Here is a 26210-nt window from a genome sequence, read left to right as displayed (position 1 = left end):
AAGTGCACAACGATGCTGATGAACAAGGATTGTTGCTGGAAACGAACAACCGTCCCGGCGGATCTGATAGGGCGACAATTGTTCACAATCTATTGTATGTACGGTCGTTCAGTGATCGTAGATTGTTCTGCAGTACACTTTCTCCTTTACATGTCACTTCCTGCATCGTTAAAATGATCGTATCTATCGTGTGTACATTATTGGTGGTTTATATTTGAATTATGGTATCATTATAGCATGTACAGAATTGTGCACAATACGATCGTTCAAAATAATCGTGCATAATAGTTGATCTGTCGTTAGTCATTCGTTTTCTAACGACAATTATTGCACAGGTGTGCCTAGCTTTAGTCTTCTTTTTATTAGGTTAGAGATAGGTAACAAGCAGTAAAATGCTGGCTAACACTTTCTGTCAGCAATGGGTAAACACCCATTTACCAAACAGATTGCAAGTAAGTCAAGACAGACATGATATCGCATCAAAGACATTGCAACAACTTTTCACAGCTTCTATATGGAGCTCTATAATAGCTACCTTATCCCTCTTTGTCTCCTCAGGCTTCCAGAAAGGACACCTACATCCATATCTACTCTGATCCTATATCCCTCAACTATCATCAGGAGTATAGGCCTCCATTTTGCTCAAAGATAAACAGAAATAGTTCTTTTTCAATTATTCTTAATCCAGTATCAAATAAAATACTCCTAAATAATCTCCTATTTATATTCAACTATATACATTTGTATAGAAAAGAAATGGAAACATTCCAAAAGTGACACCTCAGGAATACTTTTGAGAGAAGGCAAAATATATTGTTGCATATTCTCAGTGTTTTTGCCTTTTGGTATGATTACACTATCTATATGAAAACCAATTGATCTGAAGGCTTAGTAGCGTAGACCACCCTGTTGAGCTGTTGGGGAATATCTCTTTCTTTTCTCTCTATGCCTTGTAAAGTAGTTGTTATTCTTTCCCTGATATAGAGATATATATATTTTCTATACAGATATAAGACAAAGAAACAGATGCAAATGACAACAACAAAAAAATGATGAAAGGATATACGGTAACTGCTGGCAAGGCCAGACCTTTAAAAGAAACCTGCACATAGGGAGTTGTGGAAGCTGTCACTGATTTCCTTCTGAAAATGCTGGACACCTTGCTACCATCGACCTACAGCCTAACCTGCATGCACCTTCAGGGTTAGGAACAAAGCATTTACACCACTACTTTAGAATGACAGCTAGACAACTAAAATTTACAAAACAAGTGGTCATCAATAGAAGCTTATTTATCCTAATAATGGTTTCCTTAAAGCTCTAAGTGTAGGTACTGAACCATTTCAAACCATGGCAGTGCATACAATAACCCAAGCAGGCGTTACCTACAAGTGCCACCAGCTTACCCCAAGCACTTGCCTACAGCATGATGACCGGGGAGCTTGTAGCCACACTAAACACTGCAAGAGATGAATGGGCCTTTGTGGCTTCCCATTATCCATGTGATACCTAAACACACCTGTTTTACCTTGCACTTGCTTGGTAGGTCAATCTAAGGACAGGATTCTATTACAAGTAATGACCAGAACTGCAGACTGAAAGGGTTACACCCATGCTGCTGTTATTTCATCTATTACTTACTATCCAGGGCAAGCTGGGACACATCAAGTCATTCAGATCTATGTTTATCTCAGGAATGTGGCTTGAAGCATTCCTTAATTCTTTGTTTCTCCAGTACACGGCTATAATGGCGATGCAGCATGTTGAGCACAGACTTTTTTGTAAAGTTGACCAAAACCAAGATTAGCATGCTACATTTATCTAAAACACTGATAAATGTAAATTCAAGCATGCACTGATTATATAGGCCTGATGAAGTATTGAGTTGAGATCTTTTATTTTATATTATTGAAACATAATCATTCTCTAGTTATGTATATCTTTCGGGATGCAGGACGGTTATCTTGTTGGTGTGTAACCAGTTTCATGCTCCAAGCAGAATGCCATGCAAAATGTATATTAAACCTTTGAAACATCAATTTTATGCTTCCTGTATACATTCTACCCTATTCTAATAGATGCAATCATCTTCCATATGTTTATTTAATCTAGCACTGTTAACATTGGCATCTGTAGAGAAAATAGTTGTGTGGACGTAGCCTAACCTGCCTAAACTTGCTGTTTGGATCATGAAGCAGTGCATTGATGATATGATTTTTGAAGTACTGAAAGCATGTTTCCAGTGTAAGACTGATAGCACTAATTAAAGCAGAAGGGCCCTGACTGGTTCGGAGTTTTGGCCCCTTTTGCCACAGCTTGAGGCACAGTTATACAAAAAAATTACAGGAAGCAAAGTGCCGCATGCTAGCCTTATAAAAAAAAAAAATACTTTAACAAATCTGGAATTTGATCAAATATTTTAACTCTTTTTTTGGCATCCTGCTGTAAGATATTTACCTATATTATTTGCTTGACAAATAATGTTAAAAGAAATTAGCATTTCTATGTTCTCTTTGTAAGGCAGAAATGTAATTCCGTAGCCCTCTGGTGTCCATCTTCATTACCAATGTTGCTTTATTGTTTAGGTTTTGTAAATACTTGGCATCATAGAAGCATGAAAAAAAACCTTCTGAACACCCATATGCACCCAAGTCTTCAACATGCCGCTTATTGCGGAGTACCATTGACACAGAACTTGTCCGCTAAATGGATAGAAAGTGGTGCATGTCCCAAACCCACGTTTATTGCTGCCCGTGGCATAGGGAAATGAGTTTGCAGAAATAATTGAGCCTACAAGCTGTACCCAACTGCCCTCTTGATTGATGAGACCTTGCCAAGATTGTATCCAAAACATCTCTCGATAAGGCGTGATGACATGCAATGCTAAATTCATGGGATTATAGCCAGCATTTTATGAACTAATCCTAACTTAACTAAATAAAGGAATACCACTACACTTCTGGCTTTCAATTGGCCATGGCCTTTTTATTGGCTTTAATACAAATTTACTTTAATATTTAAACCATTTAATATATTATGAACTACATCTCATTAATCCCTTCACTGTACTACCACCGATTGGACTTCGCAGCTCAAGTCATTCTTCTTAACATCTCTAGTCTTCTTCTAGTCCTCTTCCAAGAAAGAGATTATGCGACATAAGAGACCACAACAAATAAAATTCAGGGGGGGGAAGTTCAATACCCTTCTTCTAGATGGTCACTAACGACCCTTACTCCTCTCCTTAAATAGGGTCGCGCTGCGATCGGTATTCTGCTTGAGGGCCCCGACTGTTCAGGACCTTCCCTTACAGGTAAGTGCCCTAAAATACATAAAACAGGAAGAATAAGACACCAAAAAAGGGGGCCTCAAACTTAATATAGCTACTGTCAGCTCCCTTTGCGGTCATAATCCCATGTGGGGAGCTAGGTAGTTGCTACGCTCCCTCAACAGGAGTGTTAGGACAGTTGTGAGGGAAAGCAGAGGATTTAGGAATAGGAGACTTTTAGAAGAACATATTAGTTTCAGAGGAATAACAAGGATTTAATGATAATTGTGGAATAGTGGATCTCTTGTTGAGGCTCTGGCACTTCAAAGCTAGCACTGGGGCCTTGAGTGTGCATGCTACACACATCTCTAATGTTCTTAGTGGCACTTGGCACAGTTCATTTTGTCAGTTCTTGTTCTTATCTAGGCATTGTCTGAATACAAATGTGCTGGAGATATGCGTTTATTGTCTCAGATCTGGGCTAATAATTGTGGGAGTTAGTATTAGTTAATGACAGGTCCTGTAGATAATAAGAAGCAACAATTTACCTGTTATTACATAATAAAGATACAAACACACAAAAACAAGAATATGTCCTCTATTCATAACTACTCAAATGTCAATGATCTTTATTTACAAGTAGCAATGTATATCTTTTATATCACAATTTAAAAATATATATTCACACATATATACATATTGTATATACACATACTTAAATATACATACATATTATATATAAACACACACCAATTATGCCTATTATATAACATGCAAATTTATCCCTGTAATTCACGGTCTTTAAATAAAACTTACATTTTCTTTATTTCTAAGAATCAGTGCTGTGCTTCTTCCAGCTCATCGAGATGCCAGCTGCAGTGAAATATACAGTGCAAAAGTGCATCAGTGGCTCACAGTCACTCGAAGATGCCATTTTACAGAATTGTGATCAAAATCATTTTCACAATTTACAAGTTATAGTGGACTTATCTTTGAACAACTATGAAATCTGCTATTTCCAACCCATTTTTAAGAAAGCTAATTGCCTGGATGTAAAGCTGATCATCTGATTTCAGTAGTCTCAATCACATACCTGCGCTACATAATCATTCTGGGTCAGTGATTCAGAAAGTATCAAAGGCAGAGGATCAGAACACCAACCAGGAATGTAGTATTTTATTTTTTCACCAGGTAAAAAAAAGCAACTCACTCAATCTCCCAGATCTGCTTTAAAGAGGTATAATTTAAACAGAACTCCAATAAATGTAAAAAAAAGCAATCAATTCCAGCTTTTTATTGGCTTGGAGATTTAAAATAAACTTAATTCTATAAAATGGCAGCTCCTACGGTGCATGGATGATGGATACACTTCAAAATAAAGTTTTGCCAATCTCATTATTTCTCATTGAAGCGCTGCCTATAAGGGTATAGACATTGGTCCAATATCCATCAATCGATTCTAATTGTAACAATGATCCTGCAAGGACTCAAAATTGTTGGATGGATGTCGAGTATACATAATACACCAAAGATCAAGCTACCATTAGGGAGATGGCACGTTGCTGATAGCTGGATACAATTAACATTTTTAAAGAGCAAGTACACACAGGACTGATCTATGTCAGTGATCTTAACCATTAACTAAACCTTAACCACTAAATCAGTGATATTAACCATCATTTTTTTTATTTTATTTTTTATTTTATTCCACTCAATACCATTCAGGATCCTGGACCCTGGAGTTGCTGCATACAACCCCTGGCATAGCCATAACATCGGTTATCAATATTTAAAGCAATGATCCCAGCTAAATCAAGATATGAATAGAAATACACAGGCCTCATAAACACATTGCTTGAAGGTAAAGTGAATGTTTTTCTTTCTGGACCTCAAGTGTTTTAGGAAGCAGATTTGTTCCTGATCACAGCCTCACAAAAGTTGATATTTCTGGGACTGACCCTTCAGAGCTTAGGTACATGGACATTTTTAATTTCATGCTTCTAACTGCTGGCAAACATCTTATGACATTTATCTTAAATTACAAATGAGCTGTAACGGTTAAATAGCCCAATAACACAGAATATCCTGTGTAACCTATGGAGGAGTGTATAAAATATGCCCAAAGATCAGACTAGTTTACTATATGCAAAGTGTAAGGACATTCCGTGTTGCCTTCCTTGGTTCTCCTCTACAAGGAGAATAAGACATGATATGACCGGCACTAATGTGATCACTTCACCTTTTTCTGAGGACTTCTTGTATTTGTATGTGTATTCCAACACCAAAAGCATACATCAATTTTTATGTGGGGACAAAAAAAAAAATGTAATCAAAAAATTTTTGCACAAAAAAGCCCCGTTCCCTTTTACAGGTGAAAATATGGAAGCTCATTTTCACATGCAAATACCCTTTCTTGAATAAAAGAAAAATGCACAAACAGTTTTATGTCAAAAATTGTGTTTAAGAAAAAGTTTCCATGTAAACATTTATAGTGAACAGTGGGGAAAAAGTATGCGTGAAATACAGGTAAAAATATATAACTTCCCTTTATGCATCAGGCCCAAAGGGTTAGGTATAGTCCGCATGAACCATATTTTAGAGAGGAAAGATTAATCATTCTATTATGACTTCTAGGAACAAAATATTTTATTAATAAGTACCTAAACTGTGTAAAGTGTCTTTGTTTCACTTTTCCTTGGAACCTGCTGACCAGTGTGTCATATGTGGCTCAGGATTCTTTGATGTATACAAAGCAAGAGATCGGCTTCTAAGCCTGGGTACACACGTGCAATATTCTTTCACGATCCTTTCCAACGACAAAAAACTGCATGATGCATGAACGAGCGCTGTACATACCATACACCATTCTGCTCTATGGTGAGGGCAGGGGCAGAAAAAAAGGAGTGGCACCCCACTGTGCTCTCTCCCCTTCACTTTCATTACATTCCCCGTTCGTGGATCCGCCAGGACAGAACGATAAACACCGTACACATGCCAGATTCTCGGCCGATATCAGCCCTGAGGCGATTATTAAATCGTAATCATCAGACGTGTGTAAGTAGCCTAACTATTAAGTAAATAAACCAGGAAGACTGACAGTGAGCAACAAAATGCTTTATCTCTCAATTGTACAGCTCTCCTCTGAACAAGATATGACCTAAATCACACATTATAGCTGCCACAAATGCTAATGTATTGTGAATTTGGGGAATTGGGTTTCCTACACAAAAGGCAATATTGGGGCCAAAAGCAGGTATCATAACTATATAGGAGTAAGTAAACAGTTTTTTAGTGTAGACGAATGCAACTTTAAATCAGTACATTTTTTCAATTTGAAGATTTCCTAATGTCATCTTGACAATATGTACACAGCCGTAGTTTTAAGTGATGTATCTGGTAATGCTGATGTTAAAACCGCTTTGAAAATGTTTTTTTTTCCCCCTGTAGGAAATTTCTGGTGGATTTAGGTGGCACGCTGTCTCGGCTAACTGAAAGCTAAAACATTTCCAATGAAAAACGATATGTAAAGGATAAACTAGGTAGGAGCAGCCTTTCTTTTATTAGTAACCAGACTCCCTTTCTGTAAAATGATATTAACTCCCTATTCATAGGAGTCTACAATATTTCCAAATAGCATTAAATTAGACAAGATGCCAGCTTGGCAACCATGTAAATGGTTAGTAAATACTGGATGTAGATTTAGGTCAGTGGTGTCACCAGTTATCATTCACAAGATGAGCTAAATACAATGCCATTTACGTAAATGCATCATTTACACTGAGGAGAAAAGAAAAGGGTACAAGTATGTTGTGTGTAATATCTTGGTCACACCTTACAGATAAAGCTATGTACAGACTCTCGACGAATGTTCGCTACCGTCTCAGGCAAAAATTTGGAATCCTGTTTTCCAATCTGGTGGGGTGGATCACTAAACAACCGCTGTCCTTTTCAATGGAGAGGATGCAGCAGGGAGCCTCCCAAGCATCCACCCCCTGCCCTCTCAATAAAACTGAACAGCACTGTATTTAAAGCACTTTTTTGTTCTAATGTCGCTGGAAATGCTCAAGAAATATGGTTTCCAGTGACATAAACAGAAAAAGGTTTGTGAAATCATACAATTCACAATGTTTCTTGGAGTTTGCCAGTTGTGTCCTTTTTACAATGAATTGCCATATGTACTTTTAAGATCAAACACCATAACTTCTTCTTTCTTGGCCTCAGCATTGATAAAGACTTTTTTTTTATAGACCCCATTATTTTTTTTATTTATTCCGTGTCTGCAGCTCTGAGTATGTCCTGGAAGGTTTCACTGAAATCTGAATCTCAGGAAAGGAGGCAACTCCTGATAAGCATAAAATTAAAACGGTCTGAAGTTCACAGTTTTTGGCTGCTTTGGACTGAAATACAAGACTATTTCATGGAAATAATAAGTCTTTTGTAAGAAAAGTAAAATCTGTTTTTTTAAATAACTTATATAAGTAAGCAGAAAAATATATTAACAAATCATAGATAAAACAGAACTCTGCCCAAAATACATTTTTTCAGAACTGTGTAGATTTAGTTTTGATATCTAACAGATTTGTAAAATGTTAACAAGATCTTTCCTCATAGTGGTGATAGATACTAATCAATATTTCAGCTTCAGAGTGTTAAATATAAAAATAAAAAGCTGTTTATTTGGATAGCACATAAGACCCCACTCCTGTATGTAATAAGTAGTCAGAAATCCCCCCCCCCACTTCAACAATGCCCAAATCTGTCAAATTTAGGGACAATGGATAGAAAAGGTTAGTGGCATATTAGAAAAAAAAATGTTTTTGTCAAAATAGGACAAATCCGCAAATGTAGCTTCTATAGCACATAAATTATTTCATTTAGAATTCCTGAAATGGTTAGGAATTGATACAAGGATACTTACTACTAGAACTAGGATACTTCAGATTTGCTTATTCCCTTTTATTTTCACAGATCTGTGCCAACCTAAAGCATCCCTTTTCCAGAAGACATATATGGCCTATGTACATGTGCCTCAAAAGAATATTCACAACCTAAATTTGCTGCTCCCAAGGCTTTAATAAAATGCACATTTTGTGTTAGACTTGGCAACCTTGGGTACTCATCCCAGTGGCTTTGGACTTATTAATAGGGTGGTCAATTCCTTTTTCATGCATTTATTGCAATCTAATAAATTGGTCATAATAAATATATATATTTATATATATGGGATAAAGTGGGGATATTCAAGCATGTGTCGTCTTCGGAACTCTATATATACACTCAAAAACATACAAAAGTATATCATTTTTTCTTTTAGTTTCAGATACATACTCGTTTATACTTACAGCTAATATGCATTCATGATGAATTTGCAATTTTGAGGCTATTATATGGTATAGATTATTATTTGTTGTTCCTTCTTTTGCTTTTGCACCACTTCCTTTAACAGGCTAAGCTGGTCAGCAAAGGTTTCAGAGTTTTAGGGGCCGATATGAACCATTTACCAAAAACGGAGGAGCTTACAACAATACCTTAAAATGTTATAATAACGAGCGAATCACTAACTAGCGAATGGAAATCGAGGCCCAACTGAAGGTCCTAATAGTAGGGAGCCGAGTGGAGCTGGATATGGCCGTTGGTAGATATGGAGCGGCTGTGTTAAGGTGAAGATGACTGCAGTTATGATGGTTGCAATAACTCAGCACAGGTGGATAATACTGCAGCTTCATAGCAGTGGTGTGTGTCATTGGGAATGAGAGACTGCTAGGGGAAAGATGGCTGCCCACTGATATGAATACACCTTCTGTGAATATGGATATTAAGTGACCAGGGGCACTGGGTGTATCTCAGGAGATTGTTGGTATAGGAGTATTGTATGTAGCTCCGTAAAGGGGTATAATATGTAGCTCATAGGGGATTTAGTATATGGGCCATTGTATGTAGCTCAAGGGGGTATCATAAGTATAGGGGGTACATGTAAAGTTAATGATACAGTAAGGTTTTAATGAGTAGGGTGAACATCAGATTTTCCAAAACTATGAATATATATATATATATATATATATATATATATATATAGTTTTGTCAAATCAGATAGGTCATTTTGCTACATAGTGATATTACCGTTTCCTTACATGTCACAGCAAACTCCGTTACAGAAAGCTGGAAATAAACAGATCTACTGGCAAAATCAGCAGCCATGGTAAAGTTAGCTGTGAGTGTAGTAAATACGGTAGAGGTTTCCTGAAGACCTGAAAGCTATTTCAAGGGGTTCCCCCATAATAAAATGGTGCAGAAACAAGTTTGCTCTTCCTTTTGTAGTAGTAGATTTGTGGGTTTGTGACCACAGAATGAATTGATTTCAGCTAAGAAATTGATCACTTGACCAACTCAGCATTGTGAGTACAACCCTCTGCAAAATATATGGAAGCACTACTCTTAGAATTCAGTCAGCTGTTTTACAGATATCACAATTTTAAATAACAGTTGAACATTCTGCCATGGTAAGGAAATACCCCCAATAAATTAAATGAAAAAAACAAAAAAACAAACAAACATGTTCTATTAATTACAAGTGCAAAGTATTTTTTTTTGGAGTTGATTACATAGTTTTTCCTGAATGTTGATTGATTTCTTAATTATATTTAATTTTTGGTGGTAGGCCAGAATGTTCAGCTGTTAAATAAAATAGTTTTGGGTCATATGTTTTTTTTCTGCAGCAAAGTAAAACAGCTGAATAAACATCCTACAAGAGTAGCAATTGCATATTTTTTGTAGCAATAAACTGATTAGTTTAGAAGTGTACTAAAGAAAGCAGAATCTGCATATGTAATGAGCTGGCATATATACATTACCATGTATATGCATGATTGTAATGAATAGTATTTTTTTTTAATAATTACATCTAAGCTGATCTTTTTCAGACATGTAAAAAAAATGTCCCCTTTAGACACATTTATTCATGGCAACAAATCAAAATTGTACTGGTCTGATTTCAGAGTGATTTCCTAATTGATGCTTTTGGTTATTGATCATATTAATCGTCTTTACATTGTAATAGATATTTGATTTTTCAAAACTGCCACAAACGCTCAGCGTGTTGCTTTTTTGTAACCAGGGCACAGCTAGGGGCATTCTGTATACAATATATGTGTATAGATTACCCCCAGAAATGTATGTATCACTATCTTACTGGGGCTGATCATGTAAGTCAGCAGTCGGATCCAACACTTCCCCATTATGGGAATACTTATGATTGAAATACACAAAGGGGGGAGAGCAGTTGGCTAGTCTGCCATGAGGTTTGGCAAAATTTTGCAATGTCTAATACTGAACTAGAGAATTGGAGATAAACAATGGAAAAAAAGACCCATAGCATTAGCAACCTGGTCATAAAGCATACACCTGGACCCATGATGACCAAAAGTTGTTTATGGTGATAAGGAAAACAAATGGGCCCAGTCTGCTCTGTTCCAAACATAAAACAAACAGGACAAATTCATAATGAATGCCTTAAATGAAATAAAAACAGTTTTCTTTGCTCCACTCCTCAGGAAGCTCCAATTCCTGACTGGGACATCCATACCTTATATAACATACAATCATACAGACCAATTCTTTCACTTATGTGAGAATTTGAAAGGTGTAGATTACAAAAAAAACTGCCTTAAGTTATATCTGGCATTGCGCTCTGGATTTTATTTAAGACCTGGCAATTTAAAGTTTCATTAAATCAGAAGAAAAAAAATATATCAAATACAACAATGCCAAAGATAAATTCCTCCTGCTGTGCACAAAAGGCTCAAAAGAAAAAGTGCTTTATCCCTTTATAATTACTGCTACTTTGCCATACTTTGAATCTATCAAGGCCTGAAGTACATTGGCACTGAAGATGATGGCATTAAACATTTAACATCTTTTTATACTGATCATGTTGCAAAAAAGAATATCAAAGCGGCTCAACCTTCCAAGAGTTATTAGAATGTAATGTCTTTAGTGGCAAGGAGTGTTGGTTATAAACTACAGCCTTTTTTTTTAAGCCAAAAGAATTTTGCATCCGTAAATACATCGGCAATGTATTTGGCCCTGGAAGCACAGTCAGAAATATATATATATGTATTTTGCAACATGATCATTAACCCTCTGCTTTTACAGGAAGTCACTGCCAGACTCCCACAACTTCACTGCTAAGATATGTAAACATGCAACATTGCATAAACAGCTGCACTGACAAAATATACATTATGTTGTATCACTGTTGAAATGCCATTCATATGGTGGGTAGCCAAATCCACCATCAATCTCCTGAGTAGTCAGTTACCTTGGCTAAAACCCGAATGGGCCCGCATAAAAGCCAATCTTACCGGATAACCTTGGTTACCTTTCTCTCTAGTTAGTGGGAAATCTCCTTTCCAGTGGAACTACAAGAGAGCAAATAAACAAAAACAAATTCTTAAATAGATATTCCAAGCAGTTGAAGATAAATGTACCGTTTCTAGCATTCCCTCTCTTCCCAAAAAACACATCAGCTATATGGGTTTTTAATTAAATATCCAAAACGTTGTGGGTTTTCCATGATAAACTTTGGGGCATACATGTGCTCATGTGGATCAGCTGCTGGATACTCTTGTTTGGTCCCATCAAACCATCCCCCTGTCTTTATGAGCCACCTTATGTAGTTCAAGTCCCTCTTGTCTTCATAATCCCCCCATCTGGGAAAATCCCCATTTTGTGCAGAAATCAGTTTGAAATGTATTCCTTCTGGTGGGAAACACCATGAGCAATGCCAGCCAGCAAAATGTAAAGGGCTTCCCAAAGACCACTGAACCAAAATATGCCCTGTTTTGTTCTCATACTGACGGAAGTTGGGCATAGTATAGTATTCTCTTCGGCGCAGGCGGATACCGTCTGTGCCATACACTAAACGGAGCATTCCAACGGTGCAGCCAGAAATCACTTCGAGTGTTCCTGGCTGCTTCCAAAAGAAGCCATAGAGTGACTTGCGCATGTGAAAAGCAATGGGCTCTGTCCACCCATCATAAAGTTTAAGGAATAACACACCCTCTTTGCTTGGAATTTCATCAGCATCATCTATGATAAAGAGATCATCGTCTCGCAAGTTTCGTAATCGAGATATTCCATTGCTGGTCAGAAATGTTCGCAGATAGTCATCTGCTATCCACCCATCCTGTTTACCTCCTTCTGGAAAGTGGTCCAAGAAAACATACAACACTTTTGATTTAATGTAATCAAATGTTCCGTTGAGAAGCATTTGGCGGAATAGGAGGGACCGGGAATCCCCATAAGCTGTAAAGTTTGATTCACATATTAAAAAGACATCCACAGCCCCTTCAAGCTCATGAAATCGTGCCTCCAAGAGGTCGAATTCATGATTGATGTTAATGGCATTGATAACACGACGTGGTTTTAGACGTGGTGTTAAACGGTCCTTTGTTGGGAGGTTGGAGTGCTGAACAACTGTGGGCACCCCACAACTAGGTCCATGCCACCCAGGCAAACAGACACACTCCACCCATTTCCTGCGTCTCTGAGTCTGTTGTTGTTGCTGCCGAGAAACACCAGATGACAATTTGCGTGGAGAAGATTTTTCTAGTTTGTCAGAAAGTGGGCGGTCTAGTGACTTTGTGCCTGGTTTGAAGCATACACCTCCTGATTTGGTTCTCACAAAATATTCTGCTGTATCTTCCTGCAATAGAAATTCTTTCAGATGCATATGATCAATGCTAAGACTTTCACCATTTGATGAAGGTGGAGGCTTGGGCTGCTGAGCAGAAAGTTGAGGTGGCCGATAGTAGCCTGGGGTGCGCAAAACCTGGGCACCATCATCCATCCTTTCAACATGTTGAAGTAACAGGGGACGGGACTCCCAGAAAAAGCCAGAGATGAAGTTTGGACTCAGTGAAACCAATTCACGGGAGAGTGAAACATAGGAGAGGGCCTTCAGAAAATGAAGAACAGAGATCACACAAAGGCCAGCCATACAAATGAGCAGGAACATCTTGTGCCACCTCATCTTCATCCTGTCGAAAAAAAAAAAAAAAAGTGTTAGGATAATTGCCTTGTAACAACACATGCACAAAAATAAACCACAACCAAGTATTTAGCCTTTGAATCACAAAATTTAATAAACCAAAATCATGTAATTAAACCAGATTGTAACTTGAAGTGAGCAACTGTAAATGAAGGCATTATCTGGTACCATATTGTGCCTACTATTCAAGGGTAATCTTGGCATCATTATGACTGATCAAAACTTTTTTTCTTATATATTCTACTTTGAATAGAATGAGGAAGCATTAAATAGAACTCCAACTAGGTTTTTACTGTGGCCTTTCTTTTTACACTGATGACAATGTTTTTCTCAGTCAGAAAGTAAGAGAAACTGTGCAAAAGGGTAACAGAGAACGCTAATAAACTAAATGAGGTCTTAGCTTTCCCTACTCTATAAAAAAAGGTGAATTTTTATTATATTTATTGCAGATAGGGGATCTACCCCTATTTCCTTTATTTAGTGGAAATCACTGTCTTCTAGTCAGGAAGTAGGTGGAAGTTTCTCTATAGTAAAAAGACATGTATGTAAATATTGTACAAACTCTACATTTCATCTTGCAATCAGATCCCTGTAATGTTAAAAATGAAAAAAAATTAAAGCACATCTACAATTTTACACACGCCTCAGTGGTAAAGAATGAATGGGAGCACAGAGCCTCTCGCTGCTTCTTTTGCGCATGCTCTATCTTTGTCATGTGCAGAAGGGGCTTTTCCCTGCATGCACTGAGAAATTGGCACCCTGTTTTTCCCATTTATAGCAGGATATGAAGAAAGAATCCAGGACAGTGCAGGACCAAATTGAGGCCAGGTGTGGAGGGATCAGGGGGGTCTGCAGAAGTAATGGTAAATGTTTTTTTATTGATAGTTCTGTTCAAATAAATGAACAAGGAATCAGGGGGGGGGGTCTGCAGAAGTAATGGTAAATGTTTTTTATTCAAATAAATTAAAGCATTTAGTAGTGTTTGAAAACATTTTGAGGCATCCCACCCCATCCTGATTATCCTCTCTGCAATATCATGGTGTGAACAGAACCTAAATGTTTCACAGCAGAGTCACAAACAAAACATTCCTTCTAAGTCTTTGGTTAACTTATATTTGTGAGCTTGGTTTATTGTCACGCTTAAAGAGACGGAGCCTCTAGGGGGCACTAGAGCTTGCACAATAGTGTTGAGAGCCCTGGGAAGGGCTAAGGTGCAGAATCTAAGCAGCATCCTAGTGTTCTCCAAAGCCTCTAGTGGTGAAGATGTTGCACTGAAGGCTGCTGCCAGGTTGTGGTCCTGGGCGCACCAGAGTGGGCAGAACAGAGTGTGGTACCAAATCACTAGGCAAGACAATAGTCAAGGAAGGCCAGGGCGTAGGCATGCAGCAAACAAGATAGGTCAGGAACAAAGCCAGGGGTCAAAAACCAGAAATCTAGGAAATAGACATGGGTGACAAGGGGTTATCGCAGACAAAAGAGAACACAGGAGACACAGGAAGCAACAAGTGACACAGGAGTCACCGGAGACACAGGGGAACACAGAAGACACAGGAGGCACGAGGGTCACCGACCGGAGACACAGGGAACACTGGAACGGCACAAGGGAACAGGCAGGGAAACAAAAGACAGGGAGACAAGGGGTTAGTTAGCGCAAGAGCTGGACTGGGAAATAACTCAATTAACAAACAGGTGATTAAGAGGCTAAAGGTAATATCCATGGGTGATTAAGAGGCTATTTCCCAATTGGCCTGGCGATACCGATTAAACGTAGAAGAGCAGGCGCCCGCCGACTCATAACTGCCTGCATGCACAGGAGAAGGTGCCTGCACTTTAGGGAGGAACGAGTGTGACATTTATGGTGGCTGTGTAAAATGATACTTACTCTGCTGTTTGCTTCAGACAAGCTCATAAAGATGATATAAGATTTTTTAAAAAAATGTTTTCTCTATAAATTAAATAGAATCTTTTAAATATATTTTTCATGCAACCCCTTGTCATACATAGTAATATAGTAGGTAAGGTTGAAAAAAAGACCACAACCCTATGGACATAGTTAGTCCAGAGGAAGGCATAAAAACCCTGGTACAATTTGCTTCAACAGGAAATTCCTTCCTGATTCCATGAGGCAATCGGATGTTCCCTTGGATCAACAGTCACTGTTATCTTTACTATAAAGCTTTTATTGCATGTTATATTCTGTGCTTCTAGAAAAGCATCCAGCTTTTTCTTAAAGCAGTCTTGTTGACTCAAACAACTCTAATAAACTACTTCCTCCCCTTCTTGTTTCACTATTTTTAAATTTGTTTGTAATTTTTTGTCACAAGCAAAATGTGCAATATTGAATAAAAATTCCCCTTTTCCCATTTGCAGACACCCTGTTTTGTACTAAAAAAGTAATTTCAAGTAAGGCATATTATGAATAAATTGTATAAAGTTTTTATTAACAGTAAACTTCTTTTTCTTAAGGCAAAGACTTATCCGAATTTATGTTATGTCTTTTATCTATTTTAGTTTTAGTTTTTTTAGTTTACAATAAAAAGCAAAAATATTATAAAATAATTTGAAAAAATACTAAAAATGTATGAATGTGTGTGCTACTTTGTGATCAATGATTGATAGAGTTTTTGGCAAATAAACTAGTCCATAGTGGAAATATAAAACTTGTTCTGGTATGAAAGGGTATAAAGGTACATGAGCTGATGTGGTTAAATAAAGACCCAATAAAATTATAAACAAGGAATTGAATGGAACGCCAAGTCTTGTGCAGACGAAATAACACCTTTTTTACTAAGCTCTTACTTTAAAGACCAAACATTTGCTTTGCTATGTGAACAGTCTGTAACTTTAGTAAACCAACATACGCCAGCCCATGATGAAAGTATAGCTAGAAATGTACTTTAGAGTACCTGAGAGTATGGATTCATTTGCAGTTCCAGACATCTGGTAATTGGAAAGCTCTTTTATAAAAGCAGTACTGCAAGGAAACACTACATAGAAAGTAGTGTCACCCATTACTTCCCTAATATAAGGTTATAGGAAAATCAATAGGTTATAATACTCCCCCACACAGTTTCCATGGTGCAAATCTTTTAACACCTATACAAAAATTGGCCGAATCCTCTAACACATAAACACCGCTTTGCAATCTTCCAATCTAAATAGGCAATTACTCAAACCTCATGACAACGAACATTCCACACACATGACATTTAAACACTAACCTTTCCTAGGCCCACACAGTGTGACAACCATCTACTGTTCAGTCATCAACACAACTAAACAGATTCATTACAGATTCTGAACAGATTCATTAGAATAATCTACAAATGTGAACATTAAATTTATGCACATAGAAATCACTGTGGAGAATCCATATGTTTCAACAATACAGCCACAGGTCTGGGGTGCTTAGGGAGTATTGGTAACAACAAGGCAGGATGACAAAAATCAATGTGATACCATTTAAAAGTTTTACAGTGAGAAAAGTGTAACATTTCTGAGTAGTATTTAGTTCTGTCACCCCACTGGGAGGGTTATCCTCATTCACCAGCCCTACGAGGCATTTACAGGAAATGGGGTGCAGGCTTACTGAGAAAGTCACAGGTGTAAAAGCATTGTCAAATGTTCTACTTCTATCAGTGTTTTTGTTTTAATCTCATGTCCCATGACATGTTAATGTTCCCAATAATGATATCATGTCATTTCCTGTCCTGACAGAAGTACGGGGAACATGTGGAAACCCCACACCTACCTTCAATCACAAAATACTAATTAATGTAGACACCCACTCAGTGACAGACCACCTAGTCCCGCCCATGCAGATCCCTCTTGGAGACTTACCACCCCCTTCCCACCCCCTACAGACCCTCCTTTAAATGCAAGCTCCCCCTTAGTGACAGACCACCCAGTCCCCCCCATGCAGATCCCTCATGCAGACTTACCACCCCCTTCCCACCACCTACAGACCCTCCTCTAAATGCAGGCTCCCACTCAGTGACAGACCACCCAGTCCCCCCCCCCCCCTTTTGTGCAGAGCCCTCACAAACCCCCCACCACCTACAGACCCTCCTCTAAATGCCCACTAAATGACAGACACCCCCTTCTACTTTAGCTTAATGAGGATGATTCACACTTAATCTGGAATGGCCCAATCTAAATGTACGGATTTGAAGTGGTAGTAATTGTAGGGATGTACGTAACCATATGGCAAACCTGCATTTTCAATAATTTAGATTAAAAATATAAATACATCATGTCCAATGTATGGCAGTTGTTCAAGTAAATTCAAATTATGCCTACAGATATAAGTAATAAAGATTCAATGTTTGTTCAAATTTGTAGAGTCAATTATTTTTTAACATACTTTTTCTCATGACTAACATTAACTGGAGATACTCAGGAAAGAAAGAGTTGAAAGAGTATGAAAGATGGATTTCTGTAAAACTAAGGAGTATTGAACAAACTGGGGCAAAATGCCCTGGGAGGTTCCTGTCTAAGCCCCTGGCTTGAGCAAGTGTTTGGTATCCAGCCTAAATATTATTTAGCTTCACAATGTTAAATCATGGAATTTATTGCAATACTCTATGCATTTTGTCTAATACGTACCTTGGACTCAAAGCCCGCTTTACAGTTTATGAAATGACCTGCTTTATATGGGGCTTTATCCAAAATTATACATTTATCTTCAGCTAGTTTGTTATACAAAGATCTAAACAAACTAATCTAGATTGGTACATACAACATAACATTCTATTTAATAGGATTATTTTTTCGAAAATAGCTATACAGCTTTATACAAGCATACATTTCATACTTTCAGCTCCTGATGTATGTACGAGATATTGATATATGTTCAGCGTTCTGTCAGTACAACTACTCAAAACACAACTGACAAAAATCCTCTTTATACAATGATTAATACCAGAAAAATGGTTTCATCCCTCACTGCTCATGTTAGCCAGTCACTTTGGTTATATGCTGAATAGAATGTGGTTGCCAATCTGTTTACTGCAATAGTTTCATTAACGAGAAGAAAAAAACTTTTTTACAGCAAAGAACAGAATGATTAGATGTGACGTGTTCAGTCAGTTAATTCAAACATTTGTTTTTAGTTGACTTGCACAGGGGAAGCAGATGCAAACAAATGACCAATAAGCTTGTCATAAATTGAAGGATGTGACTGTTGACACAGAAAGCACTATAAAGGAACCTTATACCGAGACATAGGGAGGCCGACATTGATCTTCTGAAAGATGGCTGATGGTTAGGTGGCTGGCTTACTTTGGTAGTGATGACCTAAAACAAGCATTATAAACCAATGATGCCATCAAACCTGATCTGCTTTATGTCAGCACTCAAATAACAAGTGAATTGCAAAACTCCGCAACAGAGTCATTATCATATATCAGCTCTCAAGAGGTCTAATGGGTCACAGCATTAAGGAAAGCCCCCTGTGCTAAAGCGGTTTGTAGGTTTACAATGCAACCAATCAGATCTGCTGTACAGAAGAGAACTACATTAGTGCCTGAGCAAAGATTAATGTCACAACCTCTGCTACTTTGGATATTCCATTTGTTTCTGGTTCTGACATTGTCCTGTCATTGGATCTGCTTATGGATTGTCACCTGTCCGGACTTTCTGCATTGTTCCTGTCTGCTGCCCATTTCATTCCCTTTTAAAAAAAAAAATAAGTGCTGCTAATTTTTTCCCTGAACAATGTAGCCCTTTTTTATTGCTATGTATATTTGTCATCCACTTTGACATATTTTCAATGTGCCAAGTTTTGTACGACTAATCTAATTTTCCTGCATTCCTTTCAAAGATTGAAAAAAGCTTTGCACACCTTTCATATAAAAACTGGAGGACCTATTGCTAGGCATACAGTCACCATAAAAAAAAAAAAAAGTTAAAAGATAATCTCAAACTCAGTCTTAAGGAAATAGTTATATATTATAAACGATCATCTGCATTCACATTGTTTGTTTGCTGCTTATAAAACTTTGCTAAAGTTAGCTCGTAAATCCTTTAAAAACACATTTAAACCTATAAAAATAACCAACATCAACTAAAACCTGCAAATAAAAAAAAATCTCACCTTTGCAGCCAACAATAACGCTTATGCATTTAAGCCTTAAAGGCCTTCGTCATAGTGCACTGCAAAGACATTGTTACCGGCTAAAGTACCCTTCACATGCACAGGCCGATATAGTAATTATCAGTATATTCAGACATTGTAGAAGCAACTATACCCTGGAAGTTTTCAAATACAGCAGGCAGACCAGCATTGCCACCTATGGTCTCTCTGCAGATGATTACTGACTTAACATTCCTTGTTCTACACTGTGTACAGGTTTGGGGTAGCCATTTTGGTAAAGGCAGGGTTTTACTTCATGTCACAGCCTCCAGCAAGGAGAACAGCGAGTGGAAGAGGAGTGATAGCAAATCTGCGGACACCAGAAATTAGGAAGCTGTTCCTTAGATTTTATACTACAGATAGGCCACAGGGACATCTTCATTAACCAGAAAGCACATTTCTATTTTTTTTTTAGAAGGAATTGCAGACAAAAGGCATTTTTAGGTGCTTAAGCACAATTAACCTTTTCTAGTTTCTCTCAAAAACATACCTCTAAATTTTTTGCATCAAGCATTTGGACCAGTGTTTCCTAACCAGGGTCGATCAAACCGTAGGGAAACCGCAGTAAGGGTGACATTTTTCCCACTGGCTAGCAATATCAGAGACATTCTTCCTACTAACCCACACCTTATATTTTGTGAGTTAGTGGATATAGTATAAGTATTAATATTAGGGCTTCCCCCAAGACCCAATTTTTTTTTTAAGAGTTCCCCAAAGTAAAAATGTTGAGAAAGGCTCATTTAAAATATACGGCAACACAATATCTTTGGTACTTTAATATACTGATTGAGTAGAAATATCCCACCTAAACCACCGAACCAAAATCTGTAATTTCTGTATTCTTACATTAGGCTTTATTGGTATGACAAACAGGTGGTATTTTATTCATTGAAATTGCAAAATAACTACAAGCCAACAGTAATCCTAGGTTAGGGTTCTTCATGCTGGTAAGTCAACAGCCATCTTAGCTACTTTATGCTGAGTTCAGCAAGGAGGCTTTTGCCCTGCTCCACATGATCAAAGCACTAAATATGAGGTAAAAATATGTACTACTTGTGGAATTTGGTTGAGGTCAGCAAGTACATTAACTATTTGCACAGAAACAAGCCCATGCTGACATGACATGCTGGAATATTGGGACTGAAAATAAAATTCTCGCATAATGAAGAAAGAGTTGCAACATACAATATACTCAGAACTATTTACAGTACATATATGTGATAAGTATCCAGCAAGTAAATATTTATTTTAATTGTTCTTTAAGGATAACAGGGGAAACCAGCAGCCATGTAGTCATCCACTCAGTGGTCATCGTATTCCTTGCACTGATGACAGCAGGACAAGATCACGCACACCGACACAGAAAGCATCAGCAGTCGCATCTGTAAAACTTTCATAATATCTGCATATCATTCTTGCTAGATATCCACTTCAACTTGGCTACACACTCCACATTTTCATTATCCACATAAATGCCATTTTGTTGCATGTAGTACATATCTCTTAGGCACAATTACAGGTCTTATAGGGTTTTATATCTGGGATATGTTTATTTCCCCAGTGGTTGAACTTGATGGACTTATGTCTTTTTTCTACCTAACCTACTATGTAACATACGCAGACAAGTAATTAGTGTAATATATATATATATATATATATATATATATACACATATACATATATATACTAAACAACTGTTTAGTGTAGAACAGAGGGACTGAGTCTAATCTTTCTCTAATTATACATATATATAAAAAAAAATATATATAAAAATATATATATAAAAAATACATACATACATTCACACACACACAGCAGCAAACAATTACCATGATACTTTGAGAAAAACTTTTTTATAGTGACACAAAACTAATGCAACACATAAAAGACATGATGAAAGTGATGTAACTAGATTGTACCTCTGCTCACTCCACCTTAGTTTGTACAGTTTTATCTGACAATACATACTCTATGATTTTAACAACACAGGATTTCTCAAGAATGCGGCACACCATTGTAATAACAAACACGCTGCAGAAGCATTCTCATCTTTAGTAATATTCAGCTGCAACCACACACTAGTAAAAATAATGGAAATTATCAAGGATTTTTGACCATACCTGTTAGAAGGCAAGCAGGTGATATTTACCTGAGACGCAGCATGTCCAAAGAACGTTAACAATACCTAGTTTAACTCTGTAAATCATATATGAAGCATCAGTTCTCCTTCTGAAAGGCAAATCATGATCATGGCTGCCTTCTGTAATTGTTCATTTTCACAATGCTTAGGTCTGGTGAGATTGGTGACATGAGCAGAGTAAGAGAAAGGGGGGAGGATTAACCTAACTTGTCTTTATGGTCATAATGGGTTCAAAAGGCAATCAGATAACTATGCTATATGAGTTTAAAGTTCCAGCTGCTCCTAGTAGGTAATTCAGTGTCAGGGTGAAGTTGTATATCAACTGAAGCGGAGTCACAAGAGAATGTGGTTAGATATTTCTTGGTTGGATTTATGTATTACTCAGTGCCAGCCTTTTGCCTGTAGCCAGGTAACCTCTTAGGAGTTCTGTGGTTCCCAAACACAGGTGAAACAATAAGATGTCAACATTGCACTCCCCTGTCATTTAACCATGTTGCTGCCGTTTGTCTTCCTCAGGATATCATTGTTTAGATTTGACATTGGAAGTCTAAGTGACCTTTTTACATTTCATAGCATACTATTACATTCAGAAGCACAGCTTACACAAAGCAAAGTCAAACAATACACTGGGGAGTTTTGAAAAATTATTAAAAAAACAAAGAAACATTTCCTACATATACCTTGTATGTCTCATATTTGTATGTATTTGCATGTTAAAAATATTGTGTTCTTTTACTTTGACACTTTTGAATAGCATCTTTTTTTTTTTCTAGTTTTATTCGTTATTGTCTTTATCATGCATCCATATCACACTCAACAGCCAGTAGCCGGTGCTCCAATTTGGTTTAGATTGAGTTTTTTTTCCATACATACCAAAGACAATTTCTGGGGGAGCCAATTACTTATCTGACATGTTTGGGAGGTTCAAGGGAAATCTTAGTGCCCAGAGGAAACCCTGGCAAACACAGGAAGAGCAAGCAAACTCTTTGCTTAAGGCATCTTAATTGGGATTCAAACCTCAAACCCAGTAGTGCAAATCATTTTGATTCATATTAAATCTAAACTCAAGGCAGGTATTAAATGCTAAGTTATTATCTTAAAATGGTCTAATGTATTGTTACATACAAGAGAGAGAGAATTTAAAACTAGGAAGCCAATCTGGCTCTGCTACAAATGCATGAGGATGACTTCTTAGTGCTGTGCTGATCATTTGCTGTCCAATCAGCAGGCAGGTACAATCCCTGTATTAAATCATTAGAACCAATTTGTCCATTTAGGAAACAAATGATAGATTACCCTACCTTTGCTCTTTTACCCCATGCCTTTAGTCTGTTAAAGCCTTGGATCTAATATTATTGGAAGACCTCCACCCATGTGACAGTGTTCGGGCTTGGGGATTGGCCACGCATGTTCCTCCCATACTTTCAACAACTGTCAGTTTCCCTTGAATGAGCAAAGTGACAGACTCTTTATAGTTTAAACAATGTGGCCACCATCGTGGCTCTGCTGTTCTGCTGCATATGAATTTAAAAAGTGGTAGGACCAGAAATACAAATTCTGTCAGCATTCATGGATATGTAAATAGCTGTTTTTTTCAGTTCAGTAATAACACATTTGTACAAGAAGGAGAAGGTAAGGTCACAAGCTTAGGAACACTTGATATGTCTGGTTAACTTTCTATAAAATGTCCCAAATATCGACAGTACTACAAAGAAACTTAAATCTGCACTGCAGGGAGACACTAAAAAAAACAAAATAGAGCACGCTGTATATTAAATATTAAATGAATATGTTTTTAATTAAAGTTGGGTAAATAGATAGAGAACGATCGTCGGCCTAACAGATCCGCCGTGACGGCCGTTTATTTCCAATGACAATCCTCATTCATCGGAGTCGTTGGTCACCTTTTTTGCGAATGATTTTCGGGCCGATTGGTCGTTCGTCTCCAACGATAATAATTGGAAGTGTGTACGCAGCTTTAGATCACTATAAACCAAGTATAAAGCAGAAATACGGTGAGAATATTGGAAATTGCAACACACCCACTCCAGCTCCCCACTAAGCCACAGATTAGCACATTTATATTTCTATGGCAGAAGTGCTTGAAACACTAAGGTAAGAAAAACATCTGCCCAGTTTAAGTCAATGTTTTGGTTATGGGAAATTGTTGTTGCATTGAAACTATTGTTTTCTCCATCTCTGGGGAACTCCATTAGTGGGATTCTCCAGCACTTATCACTTTCTTGCACAAGCCATTAAACGATGTTTTTCAAACCAAGGTCTCATGGAACCATAGGGTTCCTCCAGAGGCTGATTGAGCAAAGAGCAATTCGTGTCTCCCAGATCAGTTTAAGTGACTCCAATCATTTTTTTAGCTATCTGTAAGGGTGACATTCTGCTCACTTACCAGCAATGTAAGAAGCATTCTTCCCACTCACCACAAGCCAATATGCCGTGATCTGTGGATATAGTAAATATAGAAGAGCTTCCCCAGGACCTGAATATCATTTCAAGGCTTTCCCCATGTTAAAAAGTTTGAGAAAGGCTGTCCTACATTGAATTCTCCTTGTTGCAGTCATAACATCAAGGGAAAGCTATAAATCTGGTAATAAATTGCTTAATAAAAAAAAGAATAACTTTTATTATTTTGTTCATATTAGAGAATACTGTATTAGCTTTATCCAGGAAATTATGTTGTCCTAAATATTCCATTTCAAACTCATTGCCTACAGCAAACTCCCAAAGGCCATCCAAATCATTCAGGTGGTTCCTGGCAAAAATAGGAAGTATTTACGCTCTAGGTTAGCACTGATTTCTGTCTTTTTACTCTCTGGAGAAGCTCAGTGTCTTTTGTTTGTTTGTCATTATCACCGACTTTTGCAGAGAAAATTGATGCCTGCAACTCTTTGGATGTTTTTTTAGGATCCTTTGTGACTTTCTAGATCATCTTCTCTTTGCCCTTGAAAAAGTCTGGCAAGCAAGCCACTGCTGGGGAGAATCACTTGTCTTTCTCCTCCTGGCTGCAATCAAGCCTGCACCGAAACATTCTTAAAGGGAAACTAGTGTATTTTCAATATGTACTTTGCGTTATAACAAAAAAATTGCAGTGCTTCTGTTTATGCATGTATACAATATATATGCTTGTATTTTACATATATATTTTTATTATATGACATACATATATATTTAAAGCTGATAAGCTAAAGAGAGGGTAAATGTGCTACCACAATGATTTTGCATAACTCCTTAACAGCTGTTGAGGTTCGGTAGCAACCACTCTAATTATTTTCGGCAATTTGGCTGATTCATAGAAACAGTAAAGAGAACTACTGTGCAGCACTGGAAAGCAGTGTTTGTGATAGCTGACCCCATGTCAAAACGTTACAATAACACAAATAAGACATTTTTTGTCTTCTACTAGTTGACCTACAAATAAATAATAGAACTTAATAAATTATCTTTAAACTTAAGCTTCAAAGTACACCTAAAGCATACCTCAGCAAAAGCAAAGCTAAGCAAAGCAAAACTCAACTTTTTTTAATTTACATAGAAAGATAGACAACTCTTCGATAAAAAAAAAGGTTTTAGGATTACAAATAGTAGTTCCGTTAAAAAAAAACCAGGAAGTCCCCCCCCTTTAAGTCTTGACCGCTGTGGAGTCATGCATCCCGGAACGCTCTGGCTGCTCCTCCGAGATCAGAGCATGCGCAGAAGGGGCATTTTTCCACCAAGGGGAAAGAGATGCTCATCACACGCATACGCAGTGAGATCCCTTTACAGCGGACGTGCGACTGGATCGAGGGAAGGACCAGCTACATCAAGGAATCTGCGGGATCAAAGTGTGATTTTTTTTTTCCAGTTTAGTCCCATTTTAATGTTTAGTGCCTAATGCCAATAATGCTTAATATAAAGAAATGCTAACTCATGCAGCCTTGCTTTTTAACATTTAAAATTAGGGTAAACAACCCTTTTATTTAAGGTAAGAAATTCTGTCCTGATTGCTGTAGAGTTTTTTCTTTAATGGGGTAAATACAAATGGCAAGTGCACAGTGAGATCAGAACTCTTATTTTTCCCCCATCTATGTGAAATCTCCAGGTGACGTAGGAAGAAGATGGAAGAAGGGGAAAGAGGATGGCTTCCTCCACCCCAGGACAAAGGCGGATACCAGGATGATGTGGGACCCCATCCAGGAAAGCTCCAGAGGGATCTGCGAAGGTAAAGGTGAGTGAGTTTACAGTTTACTTCCGCTTAAATGTCATTGCCTAACTGAACTTTCTTTATCTATGCTACCCTGCTGCACCTTTATTAGCAGAAATTAACTGCTTAGCTTCAGTTTATTCTGAAATTCATTCCCCAGCTATATCTACTTCAGCCCATTTTGCCCACCCAGTCTGGGTCACAAACTTTGGGTTTTGCATGAGTCTAGCAAGTGCCACTGTGCCTGCCTACCACCAGCAGCCACTTAAGGTATAGGTCATCCTCAGTGGGCCAACAGTTTCACATTACTGTATTTTAACTTAGCCCTAAGTTAAAATATATATTAATATATTTTAACATACCCCTTAACAAACAATTATGTATTTTAAACACACACACAAAAAAAAAGAGCTGCATGCCTGA

General features: G+C 37.6%; 1 protein-coding gene across 6 annotated transcripts in view; it reads right to left on the bottom strand.

Annotated features, from left to right (window-relative positions):
- Window positions 1-3877: 3877 nt before the first annotated feature.
- MGAT3 (beta-1,4-mannosyl-glycoprotein 4-beta-N-acetylglucosaminyltransferase) overlaps window positions 3878-26210 on the bottom strand; it is a 70090-nt gene continuing 47757 nt past the window's right edge. For 2 of the 6 annotated variants that reach the window (XM_072421114.1, XM_072421115.1), the window contains exon 2: window positions 3878-13305. In XM_072421114.1, coding sequence (XP_072277215.1) covers window positions 11790-13304 — 1515 coding nt within the window. In that variant the 5' untranslated portion in view covers window position 13305 and the 3' untranslated portion in view covers window positions 3878-11789. Of the gene's footprint in view, window positions 13306-21598; window positions 21834-23361; window positions 23576-25223; window positions 25798-26210 lie in introns of those variants that run through there. The other 4 variants (XR_011922028.1, XR_011922029.1, XM_072421113.1 and 1 more) reach the window with 3 other exon arrangements.

This window comes from Pyxicephalus adspersus, chromosome 8, assembly GCF_032062135.1.
Source record: "Pyxicephalus adspersus chromosome 8, UCB_Pads_2.0, whole genome shotgun sequence".
Taxonomy (NCBI): Eukaryota; Metazoa; Chordata; class Amphibia; order Anura; family Pyxicephalidae; genus Pyxicephalus; species Pyxicephalus adspersus.
This window is presented reverse-complemented; position numbering and strand designations above follow the sequence as displayed.